The sequence below is a fragment of the Atta colombica genome, unplaced genomic scaffold, assembly GCF_001594045.1.
Source record: "Atta colombica isolate Treedump-2 unplaced genomic scaffold, Acol1.0 scaffold107, whole genome shotgun sequence".
Lineage (NCBI taxonomy): Eukaryota > Metazoa > Arthropoda > Insecta > Hymenoptera > Formicidae > Atta > Atta colombica.
Genome location: NW_017259192.1, coordinates 4,254,174 through 4,271,763, shown reverse-complemented (window position 1 = coordinate 4,271,763; position 17,590 = coordinate 4,254,174). Strand labels below are relative to the sequence as shown.

The 17,590-nt window shown below is 33.7% G+C and overlaps 2 protein-coding genes across 4 annotated transcripts in view; both read left to right on the top strand.

Annotated features, from left to right (window-relative positions):
• LOC108692919 (peripheral plasma membrane protein CASK) overlaps window positions 1-17,590 on the top strand; it is a 191,048-nt gene that overhangs the window by 170,835 nt on the left and 2,623 nt on the right. For 2 of the 3 annotated variants that reach the window (XM_018201500.1, XM_018201507.1), the window contains exons 14-18: window positions 11,408-11,645; window positions 14,412-14,468; window positions 16,518-16,637; window positions 17,207-17,323; window positions 17,442-17,549. In XM_018201500.1, the coding sequence (XP_018056989.1) occupies window positions 11,408-11,645; window positions 14,412-14,468; window positions 16,518-16,637; window positions 17,207-17,323; window positions 17,442-17,549 (640 nt within the window). The remainder of the gene's footprint in view (window positions 1-11,407; window positions 11,646-14,411; window positions 14,469-16,517; window positions 16,638-17,206; window positions 17,324-17,441; window positions 17,550-17,590) is intronic. The other variant, XM_018201516.1, reaches the window with a different exon arrangement.
• On the top strand, window positions 4,076-4,928 carry LOC108692951. The gene is given in 3 exon segments (XM_018201539.1): window positions 4,076-4,346; window positions 4,349-4,372; window positions 4,375-4,928. Coding segments are annotated over 3 exon segments (420 nt in total). The 5' UTR covers window positions 4,076-4,324; the 3' UTR covers window positions 4,749-4,928.

Below are 17,590 nucleotides of genomic sequence, written 5' to 3'. Positions count from 1 at the left end.
ATTTAAATTATCCAAAGATAAATATTTTAACCTACAAAAGAACAAATATGTAATAAGATGCTATATTTCTCATTTATTTACTTGATAATTCTATATACCTGTTTTTAAAATATTTTAAAATGAGTTTTAATAAAAATCAGTAAATTCTTTAATTTTTTATGAAATTTTTAGAGTGACAATGCTTCTTTATTAGTTTAAATAGTTTATATGTATATGTTTAAAAACATATTATGTATGCAACTATAAATTATATATTCATAAAATAAAATATATAAATTAAATATAAACTATAAAATACTTTATAGATTTCTCTCTCTCTCTCTCTTAATGAGAGAGTTTAATGTCTAAACCAATAAACTTTCAGCTCTGCTTTTTCTGCGAAATTGAAATCAGAATAGAGACATTTATGTGAATACTTCACTTTATATTCGCAATCACGCTCCATCGTTTAATCCAAGTCATAGAGTCTTAAGCAATAGCGCACAATGTGCGTAATCGATAAAAGCGGTAATAGAATTGAGATTATATTCGAAGCAGTAATTCCGAAATTAAATCAGCGTAATTCTAATCACGTTAATCCGAATTGTTACAATGCGCGATTTCCTTCTATTATCTACAAATTTTGAAGTAAAGAAAGAATATCTTCGCGTACTGCAATTTGTATTTACCAATGAAATTGTTACGATTTCTCATCTTTATATGATTCAACTAAACGCAAAATAGTTTCTATCATGCTATACGTCGAAATAATAGATGCTAGACTATTAGTAAATATATATAAATAGATATAAATGTGATCGATATTTGCAGAGGTTTTCACCGCAGTTATCTGTATTACATATACACATGCACATATATAATAATAATATATAGAATTATTGAATTAACTAATTTACTGTTACAATAATAAAAGAATTTAGATATAATATTGTTTGACGTACCGAGAAATATAACGTTCGTTCGTGGCGATCGTGTTTATAAAATGGAAAAAAAAATTTTTCTATCATTTTACCATATTTCTCAGTGCTCAAGCAATACCACGCAAGACAAAGAAATTTCTTTCAGCATAACGCCAAATCGCATAAAATCAAATTGAGGAAACAGAGTTTTTCCCTGGATCAAGATTTTATTAGGTACAGCTGCTTTTATGTTGTTGCAAAATTTGATTTTTACATCAGTACGCGTGAAATGATTGCTTCTTCGATCAATCTGTGGGATTGATGGAACACTTGACAAAGTAAACGATTTTACGTTCGCAATATTTGCAATGTTCGCAGTATTTTTCATAGTTCACAATTCTGTGTCGCGAGTTCGTGCTTCGGGTACATTGTATATATTTCAAATTTTACAAACTAGTCACAAGGCTCGTACAATATACAGTTACATGTACAGCTCTTTAAATAGATACCCTTTTTCGCGTACCCACTTGTATAAAGAATGTTTGCCATCTTTAATTGCTTATATCGCATTATATAGATAACGAATCTTCTACGATTGTTGTAATTATACGGCAATTATAGGACAATATGCTATATATAGTCGCATGACATACAATGTTCTCTCTCTTCTGGAGGATTATATTGCGCTTGCAGTACGCAAGTGTTACATATAAAGTCGCTGCAAAGTCGACGATATAATCGATAAGAAAAATCATTATCAAAATATATGAATTTTAAATTGTACAAGTGGCACATCAACATAGCTGTGTGCTTGATTTAATTGTTATTAGAATGATGTATTTTTGTTTATTTTTAGCTGTGATAAATTTCGTTGATTGTATCGTCAATCTTGTAGCGTTGCATATTATGTCCCGTACATAATAGATGGTCCTTGCACTGATCTGTGTTGTGTTCAAAGTTCACATTAATTTCACAGATATTAATTCTGTAATAAGATAAAGCATAACTGATGATTTGCTCTGATAATATTAACATAAGAAGACGATGCTCGTTTAGCCAAGATTAGCCGGATTATCATTGCAAATGTGAGAGCTGTTATAATTGAATGTGATATCTTCGGTTAATGTGAATTTTGCGAATAACAGGCCAGTGTGATGGAAGCTCTAATTAAACAAACGGGACGATGCTGTTAGAAAATAATGTATGATATACACATTAGAGAATATATATTAAAAAGTATACACATATATATTATATAATCTGTATTTCTATAAGACAAGGTCGATACGAGCGGTGTAACAAAACGCTTTGGTCGGCGCTTTCGAGTCCACGGCGCGTGCATGTTTCTTTTTCGCCCTTTCTCTTTCCAATTTATCTCTTTCTCTTTTTCAATCTTTCTCCCGTTCTGTTCTTCTCTCATTCTCTCGTAATTTTGTTCCATTCACTCTTTCTCCCAGTTTTTCTTTATCTCTTTCTATCTTTTTCTCCTTCCTTCTCTGATTTTTTTTCTTACGACGTTGGATTAGACAACACTTCGTTACTGATAGTACAATAGTTCACTTTGCGGGGGAAAGAAGTATATAAGGAATGCACACTTTCGTTTCCACATGTGTTGGAATGTTATTTGTGTTTCTGTCATAAGGAAGCTTTTGTTACACCCCTCATTATACCCTCACCTGCATGAAGGACATCTTTGCGAATTGACGCTTTTCTTTTTGGCCAATGTAGCCTTTTGCATCATAAGTGCATACACGTAAAGCTATATAAGTCAATCGATGGGTTTTAGTCGAGACTGCAAAACTCTCTGGGCAGTTCGTTAATCATCATGTCTTGCACGGACTCACTCGCGACTGTGTAGATATCGCGCAAGCCTGGTAGCAGTGTAATTTAATCTTTTTTCCTTTTTTTTAGTTTATTTTATTGGCGATTCGTATTGTTGTCTCATAATTGTTGAATTATCTAGAAAAAACGAGAGAAATCTATTTCTATTTAAAATCTTATAAATAAAAATTTAAAGAATACATAAAAACTTGTTATACTATTTAAATAACGGAAATTTAATAATATTTAGATTCTATCGTGTGATGAAAAAATAATAGCACGTTATCTTTCTGGATAATTCAATGTAAACTAACTCTATTCTGAAGAAAGGATGCATAACACACACCTTCTTAAAATCTCTTGTAACATTTATTATCGACGAATGTCTGAACGTGCAAAAATATCCGTACATGCAGTTGAGGGTAAATCGCAAATAACGTCATCTATTCCGGCACGGATAAAATCTGAATCGTTGTTTAATATAAGTCTCGCGATTTTGATTTTAATTCGTATGATTAAACTGACGGGCGCAGTTACTGATAAATCTTCGGATATTTCTCTAAGTATACTAGTAAAACATGCACTAACGGCTTCAAAGTAATAAGGCACTTCCCTCTTTCTTCGTACCTGAATAAATATATTTATTTTCCATATATTCTGTACCTGATGAAAAATTGCGAATCCATTTTAGAAATCTTGCGATTTGTCGAACAATAATGATAATCGTTAGTAGCTTCTATAGAAATTGTGTATACATAATTCACAGTTCTGAGAAAGAATAAAATAGAGTTACAGCCGATTGTTTAAACATATCGCGTGCGGTTCAGTTTGAATTATAATTTCGATATCTTGGTGTGACGTAGCATTCATTTGTAAATATTCTGTATTTGTATATCTGCTTATGTTCATACATGTGTTTAACGTAGCGCCCGGCCTCTCGTTCTTCTCGTTATGCATCTCGTAGAAATGCAAAAGGAAGTGGAGATATGTTAAGAACGTGATATATTACCTACTTCCTTTCACACTCTATACTACACATATATACGTGTGTGCAGACGGCTTGGTTGGATTTAGATTTTGTAAAGCGTTGCAAAATGTGTTGGGAGTCTATGGATGTTTCAAGACATACGCAGATCTTATCAATGTAAACTTCAAATTGTTGGTGTGACAAATATCTGTATATGAGATTGCATAGTATAGATCATATTTTCCGAAATATACAATTTCATTAAACTTTCGGAAGTGCAAGATAGAAGGACACGGGACAGATGAACCGTTAACTGTCACCTACATTAGAAAGATATTACGAGCTCGAGGAAACGATGATATAGCGAGAACGACTCGTATACAACAGATTATGCAGTAAAATTTTGCCTGCGGAGAAAAGTCGCTATTTTTGATAAGTCTGTAAATATTCAATAAATCCTAATGTCTATCGACAACTGTTTCGCTTTCTACAAAAAAATGAGCTTACCAAGAGTTAATTGTTCTCTGTCTCGTGCGTCTGTGCTATATCTGTCACGTTAAAAGGGAGCATTTACGGCTAATAATCACTGCGCAAACACATCGTGCTGTCGGAATGTGCGGCAACCCGTTTACGTGGTATGATACGAATAAGACAATGTAACCCAAGGCGTTTCGCGACGACAAGCGACAGGGTATCTCGTGCGTTACACGGGAAGCGAGACACCCTCGATAAGCACACCCTCTCCCCCCCCCCGCTCCGATCACGTTGCATTTCCAAAGCCATCACTCCCGGATCCCCGTCCTTCAATTGCACCTTTAGGCGAGAGCAGCAACAGCATCAGCGAGCGCAACGGCAGCGGCGTTGTTACCCTCCACAGAGCATTGTACGAAGATATAATAAAGCATGAACCGCTGGAACACGCCACGAGTCGTCGCACGTCACCTGTAACGGATCTTTTGTCCGTGTCCGCCGTAGAAATAGAATCGACGAACGTTACATACAAGAACTCTCTGTCTCTTCGATGTACACACATACCTACATATGCACACCGACGTGCTTGACATGACCCTCTTCCTGTATTGTCACTCTCCTTACATGCCATTTTGTCGCTCTTGCACTCTGCAACGATTGCGCCTGGCACTTTATTGCCCTGCATGAAGGCATCTTGAGCGATGCCATCGAGAAAGTTCTCATTAAACGTCTCGAGAAAATTAGCTCAATCCTTTTCATCGGAATTCAGTAGCGCGTAAAAAGTCAGCTGTTGAAATATCTTAGAAAAAGAGAATTTCAACCAATTGTTACTAACGATCTTGTGTATTAGATAAATAGATTCGATTAGATCACGGTCGATATGCAAATATTTTTTAATAATACCAGGAAAGTATCTTATTGTTTTTTTCTAATTATTTATTACTAGAAATTTAAAAACATATATAGATTAAATATATTATAATTATATTTTTCGATACTTTTTTAATGAAATATTGATATTTTTCAATATATTTTCCTTTTTTTTATCATACATTTTATCATACAAAATGCGAATTAAACACAGATGCACCGAAATCCTATTTCGAAATTGATCCTTCGATCTCGCGACATTCTCGGATTTCATTCTCAGCACGCGCGTATCTTCTGCCTGCCGACGGTTTGTACTTTCGATTTATGACGTCCCTTCATGAAAGATATCATGGGAAACGAATATATGACTCGATGTACGTTTCTACGATCGCGTGCGAGAGAGGCGTCTATAAGAATTTCTTGTCGTCAGGCGACGCTCCGAATAAACCTGAAGCGAAGCTGGTTTCTCGGGTAAATCCGCGAAAACGATAGAAAAATCTTCGGTAACTGTAATCATATTTCACCCCTACATCACAGCGTTGCTCTTCATGTTCCCTACCCTCACTCACATTGTACCACGTCACATACATGTTAATTGCAGTATGCGTGGATGAAATAGGTAATCTTTATATGTCCTATGTTCTTCGTCCTGACAAATCCAATTAACATTATCTATGTCATGATCATAATTCATATGTGTAGAATTTTGGTCCTTACAGTAACGAGTGAAAAATCATTCCACAAAAGCACAATCAATTCTTTAAGAGATGTATCGCGGTGCAGTGCTAAATTATATTGATTCAACTTAGAAAACATTTAACGCGTATAAGCTTAGAGTATGAATTATCTGTCATGTGTTAATTAACTTATTGATTAATTAATTTATCATTGATTTTATTATTGTACAACAAGATTTTTCAAAATTACGTTAAAATTTAAGAACAATCATATCATATTATCGCGAGATATTGATAATAGTTCAAAAGGTTTGATTTTTTTTCTATCGCGTTGTAAATCGTTAGTAACAATAGAAAGCACCGGCGGTAGTACGCTCGTTGGAAATTGAATCGGGTAATCTACCGCAATAGACCATTGCAAAATTTTCAGTCGAATTTATTCTGCACTGCGATCCAGCTCTTTGTTTCCCCCTTCCGAGAGCAAGCCTGATTCTTCTGGTTTGGCGCTCGGAAGCAGATAGTTCAGCCTCGATGGAAATCGACAAGAGGATTCAGCAGCATCAGCAGCAGTCAGTCCACCAGACGAGTTGTCGATAGCGCAGTACCTGCTATATCACTGAGTAGAATTGTCTTTCCCAGTGTCACCTGAAAATCCCATCAGCGGCATACCATCGTCAAATCTTCCCCATCGTTCGCCCGTTCATTTCTTCTTTGAAGTAGAGCGCAGCTTCCAATGCACGTCGGAAATCCACATACCGTACCACTATGTCCATGCACTGTCCTTTACGTTACTATAGAAACGGGATGGGCACAATCGCGCGGTGACTTTATTCGAACAGCACGGCCTGAAGTTTGGAGAGACGCGTCTGCCGAGCTCTGCGAAATCGGTTTTCATAAAAGGGACTCGCGTCATTATTCCTCTCGTCCGAATCGAAGCGAGATAGGAATTTGTAATCAGATAGGATAGAAATTTCTGTGTTGCAGCATATGGAGTCGAAGGAAATGGAGTACAATATCGATTTGTCAAAAATTTATGTTTGGCTCATGACGCAGTAAATTCTAATTTGTTGAGTTAATTAACTTCATCGTTCAATTTGTCCCTGCATTATTTTATGATATCGTATGTAATTTGCTGACGAAAGACATCGCTATATTTAACTAACATTGTTTACCAAATAGTTAAAATCATTAGTCGACAAACTATCTCCGGACATTCCAGTGTAATTTGAATCTACGAAATGAAGACAAGGTTGAAATATTGATCAGTCAGCAGTATATTATCCAGCCAATTTGCAAAATTTTTTTATTATATTTATGTGTTACATTACTGTTGCTTTTTTTATATGGTTTTATTTTTTTGTTCGTTCTAGAATGACATTATCCCTTATTTCACATTCAATATTATAAATCATTCGATATTATAAATCATTATCTCATTATTCATTTGATACAGAAGTGACTCTATATATATATATACACACACACACACACACACACACACACACACACACACACACACACACACACACATATTAACGAAATCGCAGCGTAACTATTTAATCATTGCGAACACAATGAACACTTGAGATTCTGAAAGCTTGTCTTTGATATAAATCGTACAAATCATTTGATACGAAATTTAAAAAGCTCAGAACCACAGCTTATCGCATAAACGCATATTTTTGGTTAACTGGAACGATAATCTAATCGCAGATTTTATACTCGGAGATGAACCACAAGAACTTCTACCGGCTTGCTCCCGCTTGAAAGTGTTCTATTTCCAACGAAACGTGCGAGGAAACTTATCTATCACGTAAAACGCGAGGCGTACCACTCAGCATTAGAATGTTGCTAATTGTACCAGTCCGCTTTGATTCCTCCCAACTCCCGACGGGAAGCGTCGAGAGTTCTCGCTCGAAACTTGCATTTCCGCGCCACGCTCATCACACGTGCCGCAGAACTGCGAGCTCGAAATTACTTCGTACATTCGACTCGCAGCAGGTGTTGGGCACACACTGTTAAATTACGATAATCTATGCGTGTAATATTACTTTGTATAAAATTTAAATAAGTGATCAATAATTAATGTATTGTTTGCTTAATCAGATATGTTGCGTATCAATAGCGGTATTCTCTATACTTTATCAGCAATACTTGCATAGTGCAAAACACAATGAAATGTATAATGTATAAATAAAATATAACAATCAATATTCTAAACACTTCTCTATACTTCAGTGAAACAACAAAACTTTTCTACTGCCAGTTAATACATTGTATTCTTTAAGAATTAAAAGTCTCGAGTTATTTAATTATATCGCTGATTCAGTACAGAATACTGTTACAGGTGGTACTTTGATTAAAAGTAGATATATTTCCGGCAAGCCGATGCTGCAGACACACGAAAATGCCATTTCCATGTTTATTACGAAAATAAAAATGATTCGTGAAAGATTTTTCTTCTGTATCCGGGGAATTGAGATTTTTTCGAAACTACAGTGGTTTCACACCATCAATTTGGATATTGTACGCGTAGATTGCGCGTGGAAGCCCAACGCTCGTAGATGTCGAGAGTACGAAAGACATCTGTTGAATAATACGAGAAGATTTAGTAAAGCCTGCATGTGCCACACAGCAATGCGCACCGTGCATCTCGGAAGCGTTGACGCGTGCGACTCAACCGTAGGTGCTGTTTATCATTGATTATGTCATTCTTATTCACTTTTCTTCTCCCCTCATGCGACGTACGCGTGGGGGAGGGTCTCGATTAATCCGTATTACGCTTTGGTGCGACTTTGAAATGATTAATTAATTGATCTTCCTTTTTTTCTGTTTCCTCAACACTCTAGTTGTTCAGGATTAAGCCTCTGCCAGTGTTAGTAAGTACCGCCACTTGATCTGGTGTGATTGGACTGCTGTAGTTAGAAGGCTATGCGTACATATACTTATATATTATATTCATACTTACACATACATTATATATACATGTCTCGTACTGTCTCTGTTCCTATATTATCTATACACGCCATCGCTGAAAAGTAGGATCTTTACTCGGATTTTCCTATTTATCAATTTTTCCTTTTTAATCCCGCGTGTTTTTCCCTTTTTTTTTCGCAATGCTTCTATTTCATGACAGGAGTTCTCAAGTGCGAGTATCGATATGTTCGCTTATACATCCATATAAAAAAAATTCCTATTCGCATGGACGCTCAGAAGAATGCTTTAGAAGTAAAAAAAAAGCCTGTAAAAAACGCATACGGTCATTGTACTATATATAAAAATTATCATTGTATCTTTCGACTATATATATTAAAAGCGAAGCTGAAAAATATTTTAATTTTATTCAAGCCATTTTTATTTTGAATTATTAATGGTCTACGAGAAATTGTAATATAAAATAAAGTTTGTTGAATTAAACTTTGCGAATGCAAATAATTGTGATAGCTATTTTTACCCAAGGGATTATTTTGTATCGACAGCAGATAAATTCAATAGTATCTTTCCTTTCGTCCGAGCACTCATGTATTTCTTACTAAAAGAAGTTCTTTCGCTTTTCAAAGCACTTGACGTAATTCATGGAAACGTCCTATTTGAAAACGTGTGGCTCTTTTTCGTATTCGAACAAGTTTCGATATTTTCAAAGGGAACATTTGCTGACATGATGCCAATAGAGACATACTACTATCGGAAACGTATAGATGAAAATGTATTCACAGTTAAATGGGCTACACGTTGGCAGAACAATGCTACGATTAATCGCCAGTCTCGTGAAAAAAAAAAAAAATTTCTATACATTCTATTATATCCGAAGTTTCTAAAATTGCTAAAATCTTGCAATCGCCATACGAGATTTAGGAATAAACGTAAGTTAATGTTGATTTATTTTGTATTATAATTTTATTAACTTCCAAAACATTTAATTATTATCAATACGCATGAAACTCTTAATTCTTTTCATATATAACATATCATCATATTTATTTTTTACAATTATAATAGAATACTAATGACGTATATACTTGTCGAAATCCATCGTATCAGAAGTGACCCTAAATAACTGTACAATTTCATCGATATGCAAAAAATTATCAGACATTAAACCTGTACGAATATTAAATCGATCCTATTAGTAAATTATAAGTGAAGACACGCCATATGCGTTAACTGTCAAGCTATTGAACGCAAAGGAATGATAATAAAATGATATTATAAATTTGCTGCTAAATAAAGTCATAGACTATATTTAATCAGTACTCCGTAGTCGCAAATTTTCATTCATGTAACGGATTCTAATTAGTACGCACCATTAATTAGTTCAGAATTGTCGATATTCATGACTTTGATATATCCAGAAAATTCCTTTAATTTGTAATTAAAATCGATACAATTACGAATACACCACCAGGCATGTAATATTCGTACAGAATCAAAATGGCAAATCATTCTTCACTCTTCCTCCTCGTTTTCATCCTCTACGTCCTCTCTTCACACATTATTAAAAATCACAGCTCTGTTTTGCGAATGACATGTGCGTTAACCGGAAGTCACTTTTGTCATTGTCTACAACCATATCGTTCATATATTTATTGTACATTATACCTTCTCTCATCGCGTCGTTCTTTACTCACACATTCATGTAGTGGCCGCGCGCATATCTGCATCGTGCATATCTTCGGTATGCGTGCGTGCGTGCGTATACGTGTGCGTCTGTCCTTGCGCGATGTGCAGCAACTAGTGCTTGAGCTTCTTGTGAAACGGAATCACTCATACGTTATACATCTATGTATGCCTTTACACGTACTACGTATTGCGCATCGCTAAATGACCGAATCGTGTCGCTGGTGGCATTACGACAAAAAGCTCGCACAACAATTCCCGTATCCCTCCAGTTGACGAATTCCCGCCCCCAATGCCGATGAGTGTATCGAGATGACTGTAAAAACTGTGCAGGTTCCTAAACTAAAGTCGATGACCTAATTGCGTACCGACTGTAAAACGTCATACAGCGACGTTCAGAGACCGGGCGAGTTTTATATTTCGTCTGGAAATTCGTATTTACGTGTCCTCTCCTTTTTAATTTTTAAGCGATGTGGCGAAATCGAGCTACGAGTCGATCGCTGGTTATCTTGAGACAATGTATACATTTGTACTTTACTGGATCTATTATGCGCCATGTAACGTACTGCAAATCAATACTACAAATTCGGACGAACTTGCGAGCGCTCCATTTGCCATTGATACTTTGTACATTCTCCATATTGTACTGTCACTCTTTGCAAGAGCTATTGCCAGTGCTTACTACGTCGCATCTTTCGCTTTCCTCGCAACATTTCATTAGATTCGTTCGCTATGTCTAGCGCAGCGCTGTGTAGGTCCATCAGCGATCGATATAGCCGTAGAACGATATCTTAGTCACGTCTCATGGTCGAGGACCTATTGTTGTTAATTAAAGTTTTCCTTACTAAACCAATAGATGTTAATGATTTCACATGTAAAATGCACATTATTTTTTTAATTATCTTACATATATTTTTCCACTCTGTAGTAATTTCTAATGTATAATTACATATATAATTTCTCTCGTTATTAAATATATCGACGCAAAGTGAAATCCTTGACGTCGAATTTATCAGTGATTAATAAAATTAACGATATTTAATCATCTCTAAGAAATGTTAACGTGATCTTTGGTGCACCAACAGATTTTCGTTCGAGCGCAATTCGACTACGATCCACTAGAAGATGAATTGATACCCTGCGCACAGGCTGGAATCGCTTTTAGAACCGGTGACATTCTGCAGATCATCAGCAAGGATGATCATCATTGGTGGCAAGCGAGAAAGGATAACGCGGCTGGTTCCGCGGGTCTTATCCCATCGCCCGAACTTCAGGAATGGCGCATTGCTTGCATGTCTATGGAGAAGAACAAGCAAGAACAAGGTAACATAACTTTGCTATCCATATTGGTCGTTTTTGTGTAAAATCGCTCGTCTGTAGAACACGAGTATTGTTCTCGATATCTGATATGTAAAATCGATGTACAGTTCAAAGTTCTTTTTCTTCGTTTTAAGGGGATTGATCATTTTTCATCACGTTTTATCTTAGATTGTTATCTCGTAAAATAGATGAAGTTCTTTAAAAAGAAAAGGAAAATATATTCGATATAGCAATTACGAAAAATATTGTTTTATAATGTAATCCTCTTCATTTCATCGAACATTTGAGGATACAATTTCTTGATGATTTTGATGAATAAAATATTTTCAATGCTGATCCTCTATTTAAGTGTTCTTTGAAAGAATAATTTTCTTTCTCTGGCGTTAAATATAACATTAAACTTTTAGGATAAGGATAATTTTAGTTAAAAGTTCGAGTAAAATGAATACGATAATCATTGGTTCCAGCAGATCGCAGAATCTTTGAGTACAGAACGGAGAGAGTCAGAATTTCGCCGATTGAAAAAAATCGTTATTACGTGACATTCTTTCACTACCGCTCAATCGATCCATTATCATCCAATCACATTTGATGATTCCACTCTGAATTCCCATTGATTTTCACCAAATCATTGCTGAAATACGAATGTGCTGATGAAACACGATGTCGTTCTGTGTGTTGTTCGATGTGTACAGGTTTTCGATGTGGAGCATGTGATATCGTTGTTATCAGTCAATTATACTGTACGATAAGATGCATATTAATAGTGTACTATTTTTCAGGATAAATTAATTAGGTAATTATCGACGATGTTGATTTATAAAATATTTCGAACAGAAACAAAATAGTGTTTGATATTTATGATATTACTTCATACATAATATATTTATTTATTTTTGATGTAAGAAATATTTTAAAGAAATTTAGAATAACTCCTTAGATTTGAAAAAAATATAAAAATCACGCACATTAATTATATTCTTTAAACTGTAATAAATCTTTCAAAGTGTAACAATATCTATATGTAAACAAAATTAATAATTAATAGTACGTATCAATTAGTAACAATTAATAGTGCATACAATTAATAATAAATAATAAATGTTTAATTATGATATTAATGTATTTTGTGTGAATATTAACATTTCTATAATATTATACAGAATCTATATCAGATCATCCGTATCATCTCTTTTTATTGGAAATGAATAGTAACCGTAAATCGAAAAAAAAATTGTTACTACTAAAAATATTCATTGTTTCTTATTAGTTTATCATTTCTAAACTAATCTAAGCATTTCAGTTTTTTTCTCGAAAAAGAATAAACTTGAGTCAAGTCTGAAATTTTTAATATAAAAACATAAGTTGAAATAGTTGAATGTATCTTTTAAAAATAAACAACTTTTGCTTAAACTTTTTTTATATTACCTATGATTTATGAGAGAGATAAGAACACATTACAGATTATGAGTCACTTATTTATCCAGACATCAAAAGTGTTATCAGAGATTTAAATTAAAATTTATCTTATACTCTACATGACCTATCTCCCTATTTAATATTTTAGACTTGACTCAGGTTTACCCTACTTCCGGTAGTTTCCGGAAAATTGAAATCTACATTGTTAAATAATTTAGATAAGCTTTAGAAATGAACATTTTTTTCTTAACTACTATGCTACTACTATTTCCAAGGAAAAGTGTAATATGAATGATCTAATACATTCTGCATGTCTACAGTATATGATAATAGAAATAGACTAACGAATTTAAAATATATAAATTTTGTAATCCACATCTCACGTATTTAATATTGAATGCGATTATAGTTAATCGAATACAGTTTTTATGTTTAAATTTTAATTAAATAAATATATTTAGATATTTAGATTGGGGGGAGGAGAGGATGTTTATATATCTTATTAAATATAAATTAATTCTTAAAGATTTTTTTATATCTTATTAAATTGTATAATTAATTACTCTGAGAGAGGCTGAGTTTTTAAACGTTATATAATTCGAAGAGATTTTATAATTCAAATCCCGCATGAGGCTGTATTGATTCGAATCTCGAAGCTGGATATGAACGTTCCTGAGCCATTCTGTTTGGCTAAAAGCATCTATCATCTGCAGACGTTAGAAATAAAGCACAAACGTAATCGTTACTTTGGATAGTTATCGATCCATGAAATTTTAAAATATCATTGCCTTTGTGTTAACCATAAATCTTTTACTTTTGAAGAAAAGATGCTGTTATAATATTACAATATAAGTTATAGTATTATAAGTTGGTAAAAGCAACCAAATGTTAGAAAAAGCATATCGAATTATACGCAAGATAGTTTATCACTTACATAAGAATTGTTTACTCCATATTTTCATAATACATTATATTTAGCCAGATCACTTAATTTAAAAAACACAGATCACGATGAAGCAGCAAATGAGATACAATAGAAGGAATAATTATACGATTTTAAGATGTAACATTTTTTAAGATGTAACGTTAAAAGCTAGAAATTTAAAATTTAATTATAAATTGCAACTATATGAAGTCTACTATATGAAGTGAACTATATGCAAATCAAGATTTAAATGCTTTAGAACATGTAGTAAGAAAGTTTCGGTCGCCGTATATTTCTATGCGCCTGCTGGCGTAAATGGATGGCATGACGGACAGATTAGGAATAGGCAAATGGAGAGCTAGCGCATACAAGAATAATTAGTTGCAGTGATATATCTATTGTTTATATGTGTTATGCGGGGCTAGATGCTGAAGGAGAAGGTGGATGTTCTTCTCACACCGAAGGCTGCGACGGTTCGACAGGTACGTCTCTGCCTTCAGGTAGACACGTGTAGAGTCACATAGGACGTACTTTTAGACGCATGAAGTACAGACTGGATCCATGCTTCTAACACACGCATCAGTACAGAGAGAGAAGATAAAAAACGGAATAATCGTATTTCAGCGATTTATGGAAACGGACACACGAAGCTTTTACTTTTAAGTTCATTTTATAGATGAAATTTATTATTCTCGTAATTTTATAATATAAATGTACGGACGATACTTGTTAGTATCTTCATATTTAAAATACTTGCATTAATATTTACGAAGTATTTACGAAGAATTGTGTAATACATTTAAGTTTTTAACTTGCAATTAGCAAATGACTTGGTACCATTAACAAAATTATCTGAACAAGAAGTTCCGAGAGCTATGTTATTGCTGGTATATGTAATAAATGTATTACGCTTATTAGATATTGAATAAATATTCATATAATACATATACTAGGCAAAAAAAGTACATCTATAACAATTTTATTATAAAATAAACTTTGCGTATTTGATTTAAAAGATATTGATTTTGATACAGGTCTTCATAAAACTGTATTATTAAATTACACAATTGTAAAAATATCTCACACAATGCATAAAAATGAATGCTATTATATCAATTCTTCATAGTTGATATAAACAATATGGAATTAAGCATCAATAACAAAAAAACTTTAAAAGTTTTCAATTTCCAAATTTGATAAGATAAAAAATGTAACGTTGCGAAATATTTCGAGAGAGCATCATACTGATTATAATTTATTAATATGGGTACTGTGGTATATTCTGCATTATAAATTAATAAATGCTTTTACACATGCGTGCTTTAATGCATGCGTTCGCTGCAAAACATTCAACGCACACTTATGCTTATTTCGCACGATTTCACTTGCAAGCGTACGCGACAGCACGATTACAATCGGGGCTTATAATAGATAATTAATTAATTGTTCTAAATGTTATATAGCGAATAATGATACTTTTGAGAATATCTTGCCAAAAATCTCAGAAACGATATTTTTCATCCTCATTCTTGATTCTGAAATATAAATCTTTTCTTTTCATATACGTATTTTTATTCATCTTCAATTGTCTAGATATTTTGGCAAGATATCATGGTTTGCACAATCACGCGAGCAATCATCTGCAGCTTCGATATATTGTAGTCCCACGAATCTCCCTAGTATACATATTCTAGTATACAGTAGTTCTGTGATCGCGAAAATAATATTCACGAAGCAATTCACCATGGTTTCCCTATTATGTCACTTATTTAACAACTTACGCATCAATTAATCATCGACTTTACGTTATCATCTTGTGACCTGCTGGAACACCCTTTTCAATAGGACTTCCCCAAATGCGTTTGGACATGGCTTCCTTCAAACTGGCTGATTGAATGAAATTCTTTTTATAATCAATAGATAAGATTTTGCTTGATCCAGGAACCAATATTCGCAGAGTAGTTTATCACTTCGTGTTAGCATTAATTTTCAAGATGCTCCGGAGGGTTGCTAATATTAAGTGCACACGTCGATGCGTACTATGTTTCCAATAGGTTAACACACTATGTTGGGTGATACATGTTTAGGAGAAGTAATACCAGGAAATATTTTAGCGACATGAACGACCCTCTTTGCGTAATTATGGAAAATATCTGTCGTGCCTCATTATATTTTGACGATATAAACCAGAGAACTTCATTAATAGAAAATTATAACTTGCATCGTAAAGAGTTTAACCATCATTGGCTGGCATAATTTCTGCTACACTTACACATTCGTATACACATTTGAATTTTGCGAGCCAATTTCGTTGCGACGGTTACGTCATTGTAATCGTACTTTAAGATCAATTTAGCGGTCGTTCATCGACACTATAAAGGCACGTAACTTGTTAGTTAGCACGGATAATGGATTCCGTAACATGACACTTGCACAGTAATTTGCAAGTTTACATCGGGTTTTCGAAAAGAAATAGTTTCATCTTCGGTTTCGCGGCATTTATATATATTAACAATCTTTTCTGCTTGCAGTAAATTGCTCAATATTCGGCCGGAAAAAGAAGCAATACAAGGATAAATATCTTGCAAAGCACAACGCTGTTTTCGACCAGCTGGACCTGGTGACCTACGAAGAGGTCGTGAAGCTTCCTTGTGAGTTTTAGTTGCAGTTCTAAAAAAAATAAACATAAAAATAATTCGTAATAAATGTAATTCTTATTTTTCTATACATTACACAATTTAATACCAAATTCTTTTCGAAATGCCATAGTACATATCCCAAAGATTTTTTGCGCTCAACACGATGCTTTTGACAAAATTTGTGTGACATGTCAGGATTTTGAATAAATCGGGATAAAAATGCCCATTTTCCCCTCAATTTATTCAAAATCCTGACATGTCATGCAAATTCTGTCAATGGCACCATGTTCAGCACAAGAAAAATCTTCGAAATATTATTTTCCCGTTAGATGGCATTAAAAAAACGCCACGAACTTTTTCCTACACCTAATATGTATTATGGCACTTCGGCGAAAAAGTGATTTTTAATCGAACTGTGTTATCAGTGATAATTCTATTATTAAAATGTCTCAAAATTTATAAATATAATTATTTAAATATAATTAGAGCTATAATTTAATGTGTTTTATAACATTTATTGTATATAGGAAATAAATAATTATTGATTTTGAATATTATATATTACTTTTCTTTGCATATAGATCCTGCCTTCCAACGGAAAACTTTAGTATTATTGGGAGCACATGGTGTCGGTCGACGACACATAAAAAATACGATTATTTCCAAGCATCCTGATAAATACGCCTATCCTATTCCGCGTAAGTATTTCAAATTTTTTAATATAATTCTGAAATAATTAAATTTTATTTTGAAAAATGTGTAAAATTAAAAATGATATATTTATTGGAAGACTTATTAAATATGTTGTTTTTATAGATACAACGAGGCCTCCACGAAGTGATGAAGAAAATGGTCGTAATTACTATTTCGTATCGCATGATGAAATGATGGCAGATATAGCTGCTAATGAATACCTCGAATACGGTAAATTATGCCTAAATAAATTTAATAAAGTAAATTTTTAT